We start from the raw sequence: 15,809 nt of genomic DNA, 5'->3' as shown, positions 1-15,809 counted from the left end.
TCTGGAAAAAACTCAGCAGGTCCGGCAGCATCTGTGGGGAGGAACACAGCCAACACTTCGAGGCCAAATGACCCCTCAACAGTTCTGTTGAGGGGTCATTCGGACTCGAAGCGTTCATTAAAATGTTGCTGCCTAAATGGACCACAAAATGAATGAACCATTTTGTAGCCCCTTTACCTAAATTTTAGAATAACCATTTTAGTTTATTTGGTATTTCCTCTAGAAATAAAGGGTACCTTTTATTAAAATCCAACAAATTATTAATTTTTTAGCAGAAGCTGTTGATTTCACAATAAACTTTCCAAAGGCATGCCCTAAAAGCTGGCAGAACAAGTTTTGTGGTTAGTTGCCCTAAAAATGAGTCTGGCCTTGTTTTGGGGTCTAACTGATGATGTATGACTCATACATGCCTGAACTGAGAGGCCAGGGGATCAATAGAAATTGGCCCTTGAGCCTCGTCTACATATCTGCTTTTGGGCGTGCCTTAGAACCATAGAACCATTGAAAAGCTACAGCACAGAAGGAGGCCATTTGGCCCATCTCGTCCATGCCAGCCTGACGATACCCAGGTGCCCTTTCTAATCCCACCTTCCTGCACCCGGCCCATAGCCCTGCAGCTTACAGCATTTAAGGTGCAGATCCAGGTACTTTTTAAAAGAGTTTAGCGTTTCTGCCTCTACCACTAACTTGGGAAGCGAATTCCAGACACCCACTACCCTCTGCGTAAAAAAGTTCTTCCTCATTTCCCCCTACACCTTCTGCCACTTATCTTGAACCTATGTCCCCTGGTTCTAGAATTCTCCATCAAGGGAAACAATTTTATCCTGTCCACTCTATCTATTCCCCTCATAATTTTGTACACCTCAATCAAGTCACCTCTCAGCCTTCTTTGTTCTAAGGAAATTAACCCCAACCTATCCAATCTCTCCTCGTAGCTACACTTTTCTAACCCTGGCAACATTCTTGTAAACCTTCTCTGCACTCTCTCCAGAGCTATTACATCCTTCCTGTAATATGGTGACCAGAACTGCACACAATACTCCAGTTGTGGCCTCACCAGTGTTTTATACAATTCCAACATTATATCCTTACTTTTATATTCTATACATCTGCCAATGAAGGAGAACATTCCATATGCCTTCTTTACAACCTTGTCTACTTGAACTGCTGCCTTCAGGGACCTGTGCACTTGGTACTCCAAGAGCTCTCACTTCACAGGCAGTTTGCCCTAGCAAAGACATTAATATCAGGCTGCCTGCTTCATCGGTGGCAGTTCACAGGCAAGTCCCAGCAGGGTAGATTGCAGCAGGTTATAGGGTTGGTGTGGTGGTGGTTGAGTTGGGGCGGGGGATGAAAGTGGGAGGGGGGTGGTGGTGTTTGGGGGGGGTGGGGCGGGGGGTGCGGATGGTCCTGCCTGCTGCCCTGATCATCACTAACTAATTTGAACAAGTGTACTAAACATCTAACTTACATCCTTAACGGACTGGTGCCTGTTGTGTTGGTGTAGGACGCCTAGAAAAACGGTCCCATGGATTTAGCAGCAGGTCCAAAGCTTGTGCAGATGGGTGTAATTCGGTTTGCTTTGCACTCGTTTTACACTCCAAATCAAGTTTAAAGCATGTCAATTTCTATCCCATTGAATTTTACCACAAGCGTTTTTTGCATTATTTAGCCAAAAGCGTCATAATATTTTGAATATTCTTCATCTATCAATGGGGCAAGGCAGAAGTCCAGTTTGCACATTACTATTAAATATTAGCTCTCCCCATCTTCTGCTCTTGGCTGGAATCAATGCCCATTGTTACAGACATAGTGAGGTCATTACGATGTTGCAAATGTAATGGAGAATAAATTTACAGTGTGAAGTAAAATGCATTCAGAATTTTTCCATGCATGCTAAAATCTTTTTTGCATGTATTTATATTTCATGTGTAAAAATGGTACAAAGCAGTTTTGGCTTTATACTGACACTAAACTTGGAGTGCAAATCAGTTATAAAGGCATGAACTGCCAAAGCAAAATGGAGTGAACTTATTTTTGCTCCACTGTCGGCTTGGTTTCAGACGACAGATTCGGGCTGCCTTTTCACTATGACTGCAAAGTTGATGTGAAGCCAAACTGCACCGCACTGATGCTACTATTGTTGTGTATATGTACCCATTTTCTGTTGAAAAGCGTTTCAGTATACCATCCAAATATGTTAATCAGCAAAGAAGACTCCTGCTGTTTCTGTTTGAAGAATCATGAATGAATCATGAATAATGATTGAGAATATGTGAAAATTGGATAAATGACCATTTTAGCTATTTCTGTTGTGGTTCTGCTGATTGACTTATGAAGTTACACTGGGAGATTGGGACATACCCTGCAGAAATTTAGGGTCTGGTATCTAGATTCAGCTAATATGTAGCAGCAAACAATGATAGTCTCCTTTTTATTTTTATTTGAATATTTTCCATTTTGCTTGCAATTTATTTCCCTTCCTGAATCTTTGTTACCATTCCATTGAACATGGATAGTCCACCCTTAAGGACCCCACTCCTTGGGGCCATTCTTCACCTCTGAGGCCAGAGAGTGAGTGTCACTGTCAATAGGTTACATTGTAGGCTTCACAGCTGTGCCCAATCCTGCCCTTACCGATTGTACATCGAATAAGGTAGGGGCACCAAGACCAATTATAGTGTCCCTATGATCCCAAACTGAGAGTGGGTAACTCAGGACAGGCCAAAGATTGACTATTGGACTTTCTTGGTTTGAATGGTTCACCTAAGCGCTGCCTTAATGAGCCATCGACGGCAGAGAGTTAGTGTCTCTCTGTAACAATGTACTAGGAAATGACAGTCAATATTGGCATGCACTTTTTATAGTTTCATCATTAAGAGGAAACAAAGAAATCACAAAGTGCCCTTTCAGCCACAGCTCTCTTAACATGTCTTTGTGTGGATTCCAAGGACAGTTTAATAGAGAGGGTCAAAGAGATTGGTAGCAACCTATTGGTTTTCTACAGGCTTCTTTCTTAATGGGGGAGGATTGAAATAGTTCTGCAGAACTGCACAGAAACACTAACCCAATTTTTTTTCTCTTTGTGTTTATTTGCAATAACATCATCCAATTGTTTCAGTGCTTTGGAGGAGCTGATTTCACTGATCCTCGTTATTAAATTGTTTCGATTCATAGATATTGATGAGTGTGCCCAAAATAAACACTACTGTCGAGAGAATACCATCTGTGTGAACGGTGCTGGATCCTACATCTGTATCTGCAAAACGGGTTATATTAAGGTTGACGACTACTCCTGTACGGGTAAGAATTATGTTAATAAGAGCAATCACTCAGAAGTTTGAAAAACCGTTTTAAAGCACATCTACTGTTTAGCATTTTGACTTGGTTATTGCCCATGACAATAACACTTCGCCTAAAATTCTGAACCCGTTGCATCACCAACAAATAGGACCACAGAATCATACAGCACAGGAGGCTGCCATTTGGCTCGTTTTGTCTGTGCCTGCACTTTGTAAATGCTCTGCAATCAATCCCAAATAATGAACCAGTCCTTAGATTTCAAAAGGGGCACATGATGACATCAACGGCACAACTTTATGTCCCGCGCTGGGTGTCCGCCAGACCTGATCGGGCGTAAAATAGCGCGTGATGATGTCGGGCGAGCATCCCAATGTCATTGTACGCTCACGCGATATTTTGGCCAGCGGGCGCACGTGAGAGCTGGCAGTGCGCCCGCCGACAATTAAGAGGCCTGTTAAGGCCATTAAAATTTCAATTAATGTGGATTTTTCACTGCCTGTCCAACATTATGGTTGGTGGGCAGGCGAATCAGCCAGGCGGCCTTTGCATTTTTGAGGAAACCAAGAGCGGGATGAGGTTTCCGATATTAACTTTAAAAAAAAATGTTTGGACAGAATTTTTATTATCTACGTTCAGGTGAGTGACATTACGTGGGCCTCATTTTTTTCAGAATTTCATAATCTGAATTTTTGATTTCTAAATTCGTCGGCTCCCTGAGGCGGCCCTCTGTCCCCAGGGAGCTTCCATTACGCGCATCCCCCGCACCCACGCTGACTTCAGCGCTCGCCCTCTTCCCGGCCCCCTCAACCCGGCAGTGCTGAGCTTTTCAGTGCGCCTTTCAAGCTGGCTTAATTGGTCAGCCAGCGTGAAATCGTGGTGGGGGCCCGTTTCCCAGCTGCTCCTGAGCCTGCCTAACGCGCCCTCCCCATGACCCGAAAATCCTGCCCCAGCTGTAAGGGTTACCATTATTGCCAGTTACCACAATGTTTTGAACCACTTATTGATTGCCTACTTATTGGGGTAATTTTCACTTTGAGTGCAAGCAGAAAGCTGGCAGTTACCGATCAGCTTCACATTATGCATCTCAATGGCATCACTTGAATTTTTTGACAATACTTTTGCTAGGTGATGAAGCCATGTCAGGTGGCAACTACACGTTGGCAAAATATTCACCTGCAATTAACAGATCTTCCCTAATCACCCACAGACAGTGGGAGATCATTCCATTGCAACGATTGGGAAAGGATGCAAATTTTTATTGAAGGAGTTAGAAATGCACCTGAAAGCCCTTGTGCAAGATTGGTTCCTGTAGCAGAAATGAATAAATAATAAAATTTTCTCACCCCACTCCAGGCAAATAAACAAAGAGATTTGTTCCACTCACAGATGCTTGATAAGTATCTCTTCCTGTGCATGTAAATGGGAGAAGGATGGTTCAGGGCCATATGATTTTAGGATTATTTTGTTTGGTAGATTGGTGTCAGGGATGGGGCGAAGCCACATTATGTCCAACTGCTATTCGTATTTCGAGAGTGCAGAAAGAACTGGAACATCCAGACACTTAAACCTGAGCCTGCTCACTGGGTTAAAAAAAATCATGTAATGTTCCTGGTAAAAAAGTGAGCAAAGTGACTGAAAAGGTGGGAGGAATGTACTTCTGGAACAGTGTATAAACACATTTTAACAGCAAAGTACATAAAGAAATCCTTGTACATGCATGTTTTTTGTGTCAAAGATACTTCACAGAATGCAGATAATGTAACTTGTTTCAATACTTTTACACACGCGCACGCACATGTACACACACGCGCACACACGGCACATGCACACGTGCACACATGCACATACGCACACATGCACACACACACATGCTACTTGCATTGCTCCTTAAGATGATCTTATCAGCTGCTAGTCCTATCACTGTTTCTCCACTGTTGAATGTTTTGTGAAGCAGTGCTTTGTAGAAACAGCGAGCTGGATTTTACGACACCCACCCCCCACACCCTGCCCCGCGCATGTTTTTGGCAGGAATAAAAAAAGGCTCACAGCCTTCCCAACCCTGTCCCCATAATACTGTAGGCAGGCGGGCACCGGATTCGGCAGCCTGCCCACCATATTGACGAGCAATTGAGCTATTACCAGGCAAGTTGACCTGAATATTACACTGCCCATGCCATAAGACTGTTGGCATGGGCGGGCGAGCGGGAGTGGGTAGATGTTTTTTAAGCAAACTGCTTAAAAGACGGGAAGAAGGGGCGTGCATCCTATGAGTGGGTGCTCTGTACGCGTTGGGGGCAACCCCTCAATATGTTAACACATCTCCCCCCCACAACTTAGTTTCTGCCCATTTGGCCTCCAAATACGTAGATGAGCAATACCCCACCATTCCCCCTAACCCCTGTAACATATATCCCAGCAAGTCATGGCATGCTCTGTCAATGACCAATGATACAGTGAACCCAAGAAACAAAAATCTAAGCAATAATAGGAAGTTGTAGCTTGCTACCTTGTTAAATGTCTTCAACTAACATTGAAGGTTTTGGGAAGGCCATGAACTTAAGCTCTCGGCTATAGAGGAAAGTAAAAGAGAAGGATATGCTCCTGAAGAAAAACATTGTTCTATTTAACTTTAAAAAGGAAAAAAGGTGCCATAGATAAGTTTAAACAATCTCGTCAATTTTGTATTTTTTAAATATCCTTAAATTGCTACAAATTTTGTGGCTGTACAGGACATTGGTGAGACCACATCTGGAATACTGTGTACAGTTTTGGTCTCCTGCATTAGAAGCAGTTCAGCGAATGTTCACTCAGCTCATTCCTGGAATGAACGGGCTATCTTATGAGGAAAGTTTATTTAGGTTGGACATTTACCCATTGCAGTTTAGAGGAATGAGAGGTGATCTTATTGAAACATACAAGATCTTGAGGGGACTTGACAGCGTAGATACCAGAAAGGTACTTCCTCTTGTAGTGGAGATTAGAACTAAGGGATACAGTTTAAGAATAAGAGGTTTCCCTTTTAAGATGGAGATGAGGAGAATTTTTTTTCTCTCAGAGGGTCGTTAGAGTGTGGAATTCTCTTCCCCAGAAAACATTGGAGTCTGGGTCATTGAATTTATTCAAGGCAGAGTCAGTAGATTTTTGATAGACTAGGGAGTCAAGGGTCGTGGGAGCAGACAAGAAATTTGAGATGTGACCACAACCAGATCAGCCATGATCTTATCAGATTCCAAGGGCTGAATAGCCTACTCCTGCTCCGAAGTCCTACATTCCTAAGTAAACTTAAACTGACAAATGTACGGTGACATTAATATAAGTCCCCCCAAGATAGCAGTTACGTAAATTTCCACTTCAACCATCAGTTCAGATATTTTTAATCAATAGCATTTGCTGACTTGTTTTAGTTCCAATGTTGCTATCACTATGATCCTTGACCAGACCCACAAAATTTTGGCAAGATTCAGTAAGGGACCAAACACATTTTGTTCAAAGTTCAATCACATTGCTGTGGGTCTGGAATCACATGTAGGTCAGACCAGGTAAGGATGGCAGATTTCCTACAGGGAATTAGTGAACTAGATGGCTTTTTATGACAATCAACAATTGTTTCATGGTTATCATTCCAGAATTTTTTTATTGAATTCAAATTTCACCGCCTGCCATTGTGGGGTTTGAACCTGGGTCCCCAGAGCATTATTCTGGGATTCTAGATTACTAGTCCAGTAACAATACCATTATACCACAGAAATCAGTAAACAATGTGAGACAATTAATCTGAAACTCTGCCTCTCTCACGCGGGACTTCAGTCTTCACCGTTGAAGATTTAACCTTGGAATCCTCTCCACAAGTTGCTCCAACTTGGATGGTATCAACAACAGCCACCTTGCAGGGTTTCAATCTTGTCTCCTGAGATTCTGATCCCCTGGATTCCTGAGTACGCACTTAAGCACAATTTTAGATCTTCGGCCGGACCAAGCAGAACACTAATGCTCCAAAGGGGTACCTTTTCCCCAACAGCCCTCAACTTGAGGTCACCAACCTCCCTGTGCCTTCTTGGCTCTTCAGGGCTTCTCACGAGCCTGCTTTGATTACACGGGCTTCACCTGAATTCTCATCAATTACCAGGGCTTCCCCAAGCCCTCTTCGATTAGTAGGGCTTCTCCTGAATCCTCTTCACTTAAAGTCTGGTAACTGCAGCCCTTTACCTAATCTTTAACTTAACTGGGACCCCTTCCCGTCCCTCTCCGGGACCCTTCTTTTAGGACCTCTCACTGTCCCCTCTCCCTTTGAGTCCTCTCCCTGACCCTGCTTGGGACTTCAATGGTGTGCCCCCCCCAGTCACAGGACCCAGGTTTAGCCACCATTATTCTTCCTGCACAGATGTGCTGGGCCTAAAGAGCTCAAAATGCAGATCTGCGCATGTACAGCCTGCTCCCGGTCTGCACATGTGCAAAAGCTGTGAGGTCTGTTGGGAGTTGAAGTTCCCGACCCCCACTCTCCAATGAGGTAAGTGTGGTTCTCATAACACTATTCTAAATTTTCTTTGAAAGTTTAAGTACCATTTTGCATGCTCATGACTGCTGTATTCCCCACCTGTGCACTTGTGATTTGTTGCTGTATCATGAAATGACAATCAATAAGTTGCAACTGTGATAAAGAAATTTGTAGTGGTAATCTGCCCAAGGGAATATCCCCTGCTCAATTCTTCATGCCTCCAAGTCCTATGCTTTCCTCTTCAGTTGCTTGAAGGGCATCCCATTTTCAAATTCAATGAACAATGAGCAATGTGACTACGGTAAAAAGTATATGAGATGATTTGCCATTGCCTTCCTTCTGTGTGCTTAAAGGAAACGCAAGTCCTTTTCCAGAATCCTTCACCTGAATAAAAACAAAAAAACTGCGGATGCTGGAAATCCAAAACAAAAACAGAATTACTTGGAAAAACTCAGCAGGTCTGGCAGCATCGGCGGAGAAGAAAAGAGTTGACGTTTCGAGTCCTCATGACCCTTCAGATGCAGATCTGCGCATGTTCTGCTGAAGGGTCATGAGGACTCGAAACGTCAACTCTTTTCTTCTCCGCCGATGCTGCCGGACCTGCTGAGTTTTTCCAGGTAATTCTGTTTTTGTTTTGGTGTTCCTTCACCTGGAAGTGGCCGTTGTCCCTCAAGGTTCCACCTCTTCTGCCATCACCACCGAAAATTCACTGGTTCCATCCCTGGTCATGGCTCATAACCTGACCCTTAGCTGGGCCTGGGGCGAATCACAAAAAGGCAGGGACAACCATCCTCTGAGGTTTCAAAAGACCCTGCTACCCTCCCAAAATTTGTAAGAGCTCAATAAACATAATTGGAAATGCCATTTAGAAGAATGATGACCAAAATGTACCTTAGGCAATAGACTATTTATAAAAATGCTCCAATTATTAACAGTGAGTTGGGCAGTAACTTAACAATGATAGAAACAATGGCCTGTATCTTCTGGTCAGTGTATGGGGGTGGGCCCAGATCGCTGAAGCGTTAAGTGATGCACAGTAATGTCGGGCGTGCGTCTCGATGTCACCGCGCGTCATTCAGATGTTCAGTTCGGCGGGCATGCACCGGAGTCGGCTGTCACATGAGGGGACACGTCTGAATAAATTTTTTTCTTTATTTTAATTCTTCATAATCAAACTAATCTCCCTGAGGCCGCTCCATGCCTGAATATTTAAGTGGGGCGGGATGATGTCGGGGGTTCCTCCCAACGTCATCCCACATCATTTTCACATCGGCGAGCGGGCCCCATCCCCTGCTCACCGATGGGAAAAATCTGGCCTATGAGTCTATGGCCAGAATCTTTGGGTCGGTGAGCAGGAGCGGGGCCCACTCATCGACGTGTGAAATGACGCTCGGTGACATCGTGTGTGCATCCCGACGTCTCCGCCCGTCATAAAGACGTTGAGTTCGGTGGGCGCGCGCACTGGAGTTGGCTGCGTGCCTCCCGAGCTGTCAAAGGCCTATTGAGGCCACTTAAACAGAAATTAAAATAATTCACTGAACCGCCTGTCCAACCTTAATGTTGACGGGCAGGTGAAGAGCCCAGGCGGCCTGCACAGGCCCCGACTCAGCCTACTCCCCCCACCTGTACAAGGACCGCACAGCGCTTCCAGGTGCGTGTCGCACTGAGCGTACCTTAATTGGCCTGCCGATGTAAAATGGCGGCATGCAGCTGATCGCTGGCGGTGATTGGCTCCGCACCCGCTCCTGCCCAACCACCGCCCCCCCCGCCCCCGAATGGGGACAAAATTCTCCCCTATGAGTTTATGCTCCAGTTTATCCCAGACAGCCACCTATATCTGGCAAGTGATGCTATTTCCCATTACTATTGGTGTTCATTACAAAGACAGTGCTTATGCCTGAGCTTTAGGCAGTTCAGCAGCTGTTTGCACCCTGTTAAAGTGCAATTACCTGTCATTAAGTTCTGTGATGGTTGTATTGTTGCATTTGTCTGCCATGGTTTGATCTATTCCCCCAAACCTGAAGTATTGCAAAGGAAAGCAGCAAGCATGTTTAAGAGCTTTGTTCTGTGTAATTAGGTTTGCTAATGATTCTGGCACACAGGACCAGAGTATTGAACTTTCCATGACTGGTTGATCTTAGTGAAACCTACTCCTTGTAAATACTTGCTCTCTCTCTCTTGGTATTATTGTCAAGTTTCACAGGGGAAAAAAACTGTAAGGAATTTGTGGATCATTATTCAAGCTTTGTCAATGGCACACCTAATGCCTGCTGCTTAGTAAAAGTTTTTAATGCAACATTTAATTGTGCCAAAAATGGTATCCTACAATTATATAAAAGCAAAATACTGCAGATGCTAGATACCTGAAGTAAAAACAGAAAATGTTGGAACAATGCAGCAGGTCTGGCAGCATCTGTGACAAGAGAAACAGAATAAATGTTTCGAGTCCGAATGACCCTTCTTCAGAGCTTCACAGATGCTGCCAGACCTGGTGCATTTTCCAGCATTTTCCATTTTTATTTCTGGTATCCTACAATTACTGGGCAGATTTTGTACCTACAACAATGGCACACTATTAAAGTTCAGGTTTTCCAGTAAGTTCAGGCTACTAAGAGATGCACCATGAGGTGTGAATGTCCAGGCTGGTCGACATATGCTGCTCTCCCATTTACTTTGCATTGACGGCATCTCACCCTTAGCCTCCCAGTTATTTTTAGGTACTTATGAGGTTTGGTCATTAATTCACCGTTAAACTCATCGCAGAAAGTTAGGGTTTGTAATTCACAGCATAAGTTTCTTTTTAACAGTGTGATAATTGTTAGTGCAATGCCCGTCACCTTCTCTTGCCCAGAAATTGAATGATTTAAATCGGGGTGTCTAATTCTTCCAGGTGCTAAATAGTTCATTGGGATTTTAATAATGTCAAATTTTTAATTTAATTTATTTTCTTATTTATCTTTTATCTATTTCTGTCTCTGACTCAATCTAATCTTTCTTTCTCAGTTGCTGATTTTTTTTTCTTTATTCTTTAATGAGATGTGGGCATCGCTGACAAGGCCAACATTTGTTGCTCATCCAGAATTGCCCTTGAACTGAGTAGCTTGCTAGGCCATTTCAGAGGGCAGTTAAGAGTCAACCATATTACTGTGGGTCTGGAGTCACATGTAGGTTGGACCGGGTAAGGGCAGCAGATTTCCTTCCCTAAGGGACTTTAGTGAACCGGATGTGTTTTTACAACAATCGATGATAGTTTCATGGTCACCATTACTGAGACTTGCTTTCAATTCCATATTTTATTAATTGAATTTAAATTTCACCAGCTGCCGTGGTGGGATTCTCACCTGTGTCCCCAGGGTATTAGCCTGGAGCTCTGGATTACTAGTCCATTATCACTATGCCACCATCTCCCCATAAATTTGATTTGACTGTGATTCACACTCGTCCTCATTTGTTCCTCTGCTTCTTTCTAAATCTCATTGGCTAAGGAGATACAATGTTGGTTCTACCTTTAGCCAAGGTCTCAGGTGCCCTGTTGTCCTCACCATGGCTGACATGCACACAAAAGAGCTTTTGAGCTGAAGGGTGCAGACGAAAGATGTCCATTATCAGATTGGCATTTCAGAATTATATAAACCATTTTTACTGTATCCTTGGAACAAAATTAGTCAGGTCCTTAAATGTACTCTTGTTAGAATTTCTTTCCTTATCTCTGATTTATTGAGCATAGATAATTGGTTGCAATAAATGTGGACATGGTGCCTGTAAGGTGCCACTTTCTGATTTCTACTTTAGAGAATCACAAATATTCTGTTTAGAAATTCAGCTTAAAATTGATCTAACCCAAATACCAGCATGTACAAGGGACAAAACACATTCACACAAATGTGCCCTCTCTAAACAGTGGGGTCTGTATAAAGAATGCAAGAACTTAAGAATTATGAACAGTAATAGGCCATTTGGCCCCTTGAGCCTGGTCCGCCCTTTGATATTATCATGGCTGATCTGATTGTGGTCTCAACTCCACTTTCCTGTCTACCCACTGTACCCTTAGATTCTTGATTGACAATGGAGTCAATCTAACTTAGCTTTAAAAATATTCATTGACCCTGCCTCCACTGCTTTCTGCGGAAGAAGATTCCACAAACTAACAAAGCTCAGAAAGAAAAATTCTCCTCATCTCTGTCTTAAATCGGACACCTCTTATTCTTAAACTGTATCCCCTAGTTCTAATCTCTCCCATAAGGGGAAACATCCTCTCTGTATCCACCCTATCAAGTCCTCTCAGGATCCTATATATTTCGATAAAATCGCCACTCACTCTTCTAAACTCCAATCGGCATAGGCCCAATCTGTTCAACTTTCCTCATAAGACAACTCCTTCATCCCAGAAATCAGCTGAGTGAACCTTCTCTGAACTGCATCTAATGCAGTTATATCCTCTATTAGGTAAGGAAACCAAAACCAAGATGCAGTCTCACTAGTGCCTTGTACAGCTGTAACAACACTCTCCTATTTTTCTACTTTGTTCCTCTTGTAATAAACACCAACATCCCATTTGCCTTCCTAATGACTTGCTGTACCTGCATGCTAGCTTTTTGTGATTCTTGGGTCAAGTCAACTGGTACAGGAACCTAAAACATTTATAATGATGATTATTCCAAAATTTAAAAAAAGACCACTCACATTTCCCCCAAATCTTAGGGCCTTGGAAAACTGCAAGAGTTACAAGGAACAACTGGGCAGGCAGGCAGCCAGACCACAGTTTGGGTAGAACATGGTCCTGTTAGTTACCCGCTCCTCCAGAAGCCTGCAAGGCACTTTTTTTGCATCTCTCTACACTGTACAAATATCAGAAGAGATGGGACTTGTGCAATGATGCCACCAGTTAGGAATGCTAATAGCAATCGATTGCAGAGTGATCTGTTGCTGTTCAAATAGAAGCATTTCTGGATACTGACGATTTTCATTACAGCATCTACAATTAAATATGTACTCCTTGATTCAAATGAGAACACATTCTCAGCATGAAGCATTGTCATAAACACTGCTAACTTTAAAACACATTCACTAAATTGCAAAGCAAAGTTTCAAAATGTTCTTTGGCACAGGGCATGATGGCGACCTGCCCAATTTCCTGATTATTGAAGAGCCCCTCTGCTGATACATGCATCAGGTCCATTTGTGGTCAGCTGGCATTCTCTTGAATTAGGATCAACATCCTTCACAAGTTCTGTATGCTGACCTTGGCATCTCAATACCACCATATATCTATTACCAGCTGTGAAGTGGCATGCCGTGTAGATCTTTTCCTTGGCATCTGTTGTGAACACATATGGCTCCTACCACAATACACTGTGTTGACAGGTTCATCTATGTTTCTCATAGTACTTGCAGGTGTGCAGTCTTGGCACTGTTGAAAAATTAATCCTCATCAAGTAAGACATCATTGATGCAAATGGGAATAGAACATAAAGATGCTCAGTTTGAAATATTGCATCAGAAATTAATCTGCCATTTTGCCTGTACTTATCTTTCTGGATGCAGTCTCCAACTCTACTCATTTGCAAGTTACTGAACTCTTCTTTTGTCACAAGACATTGTTGGGTTTAATGCATTAAATGCTAATTTGCTTGCCCTTTACCTTCAACCTATTTTCAATAATTCAGTAATGTGTCTTCCCAAAGAAAAACTGGTTTACAAATCTCCAAATACTGCTCTGGGTAAGTCACTAAATGTGATTATAAGATCAGACCGATATAAATACTTCTCACAATTCATGATTTTTGATGTATGATTGGGCTTGTAAAAGTAGATTGTGCAAATTTTAAAATTTTACGAATGATAACATTCTTCCAGCTTCTTTTGTTTTGGTAGACTATAATTTGGTAGACTTTAAGGTTTATTCACGTTTTATTTAGAAACATAATTACTACTGTCTGAATAGTGACAGTTTGACTTAATGCACTCATTTCCCCTCCATCCCTAGCTTCAAATTACGATGGTTTAACAATACGATAGCAACAGGAGTACATTAAGAGTGTTATCCAATGAGAATGGACTATCATTAGAATTCAAATACCTTTGATTAGAAGTGCTACTCCACTGGTTATCAAACAACATAACATGTACTGTTTTCTTCACCTCATTATAATTACTTGCAAAATACACAAGAGCTTATTGCCAGTGTTCAGTAAACTACAAGAACTGAATGTCACTAATATCTTATCAATGATACTCTATCACAATTATAATTAAAAGCATGATAAAGGTAGCTCAACAAATAAAACTAATAACGGTCTCTATTAATAATAGTAGAGGCAAGTAGAATTTAGTGCTACAATAAGGCCCTTCTTAAATAAGGCTAAGGAATTAATTATTTCCTCCTCAACCAGCAATCTCAGGTTCAGTTTAGCATGTATTAGGTATAGGTTAAACTGTGTATGTACAGTTTTATAGGTTGGCAATGGCTTTCAAAGTCCAATGTTTTCATTGTTTGTAAGCAAATTGTTTTGCTTGACATGTCTGTGTATCAGTCTCATTACCTTACCTACTGCAAGATTGTCGAGATTGGAGAAGATTTTAGGTCCCGGTTTGAGAGTTTGTGGCAAAATTTGCATTTCTGCTTTAAAATACTTTTGAAAACAAGAGAACAGAGGAGGTAGACTGGAGGATTGACAGTGTATTCCTCAGCTACGACGAAGGAAATTGTGATCTGTTGGATATGAAGAAACAAGTACTATTAATTATTAATCCTGCCATTCCTATTTGGGTACTAGCTATGTGCTTCTGCCGTGGGTGAGATGGAACAAATAGTGGCTTAACAAAGGGTTTCTAGGGTTCAGTGACTAACTCAAAGCAGCTGACAGGAAGGCATTGGTCCTTTAATTCTGACCTCAAACAGCACTCATAATATTTTTTATTCATTCATGAGATGTGGGCTTTGCTGGCTGGGCCAGCATTTATCGCCCATCCCTAGTTGCTCTTGAGAAGGTGGTGGTGAGCCACCTTCTTGAACCACTGCAGTCCATGTGGTGTAGGTACATACACAGTGCTGTTAGGAAAGGAGTTCCAGGATTTTGACCCATTGACAGCGACATATTTCCAAGTCAGAATGCTGAGTGGCTTGGAGGGGAACTTCCAGGTGGTGGTCCTTTCCTAACAGCACTGTGGATGTATCTACACCACATGGACTGCAGTGGTTCAAGATGCCGGCTCACCACCACCTTCTCAAGGGCAACTAGGTTCCCATCTATCTGCTGTCCTTGTCCTTCTAGATGGCAGTGGTCATGAATTTGGAAGGTGCTGTCGAAGGGGCTTTGGTGAATTCCTGCAGTGCATCTTGTAGGTGGTACACACTGCTGTTACTGTGCGTTGGTGGTGGAGGGAGTGAATGTTTGTGGATGTGGTGCCTTTCAAGTGGGCTGCTTTGCCCTGGACAGTGTCAAGCTTCTTGAGTGTTGTGGGAGCTGCACTCGTCCAGGCAAGTGGGGAATATTCCATCATATTCCTGACTTGTGCCTTGTAGATGGTGGACAGGCTTTGGGGAGTCAGGTGGCGAGTTACCTGTCACACAATTCCTAGCCTCTGACCTGCTCTTGTAGCCACAATATTTATATGACTAGTCCAGTTCTGTTTCTGGTGAATGGTAACCCCCAGGATGTTGATAGTGGGGGATTCTGTGATGGTAATGCCATTGAATGTCAAGGGGCGATGGTTGGGTTCTCTCTTGTTGGAGATGGTCATTGCCTGGCACTTGTGTGACACGAATGTTAATTGCTACTTAGCCCAAGCCTGGATATTGTCCAAGTCTTGCTGCATTTGGACATGGACTGCTTCAATATCTGAGGAATCGCGAATGGTGCTGAACATTGTGCAATCATCAGTGAACATCCCAACTTCTGACCTTATAATGGAAGGAAGGTCATTGATGGAGCAGCTGAAGGTGGTTGGGCTGAGGACACTACCCTGAGGAACTCCTGGAGTGATGTCCTGGAACTGAGATGACTGACCT

The 15,809-nt window shown here is 42.9% G+C and overlaps 1 protein-coding gene across 1 annotated transcript in view; it reads left to right on the top strand.

Annotated features, from left to right (window-relative positions):
- Positions 1-15,809, top strand: part of LOC121293181 (protein kinase C-binding protein NELL2-like) — a 296,910-nt gene that overhangs the window by 117,411 nt on the left and 163,690 nt on the right. The window contains exon 13 of the mRNA XM_041215961.1: positions 3,178-3,303. Coding sequence (XP_041071895.1) covers positions 3,178-3,303 — 126 coding nt within the window. The remainder of the gene's footprint in view (positions 1-3,177; positions 3,304-15,809) is intronic.

The sequence above is a fragment of the Carcharodon carcharias genome, chromosome 21 (assembly GCF_017639515.1).
Source record: "Carcharodon carcharias isolate sCarCar2 chromosome 21, sCarCar2.pri, whole genome shotgun sequence".
NCBI classification, from domain to species: Eukaryota; Metazoa; Chordata; class Chondrichthyes; order Lamniformes; family Lamnidae; genus Carcharodon; species Carcharodon carcharias.
The sequence above is the reverse complement of the archived record's forward strand: the minus strand, read 5'-3'. Positions and strand labels throughout refer to the sequence as shown.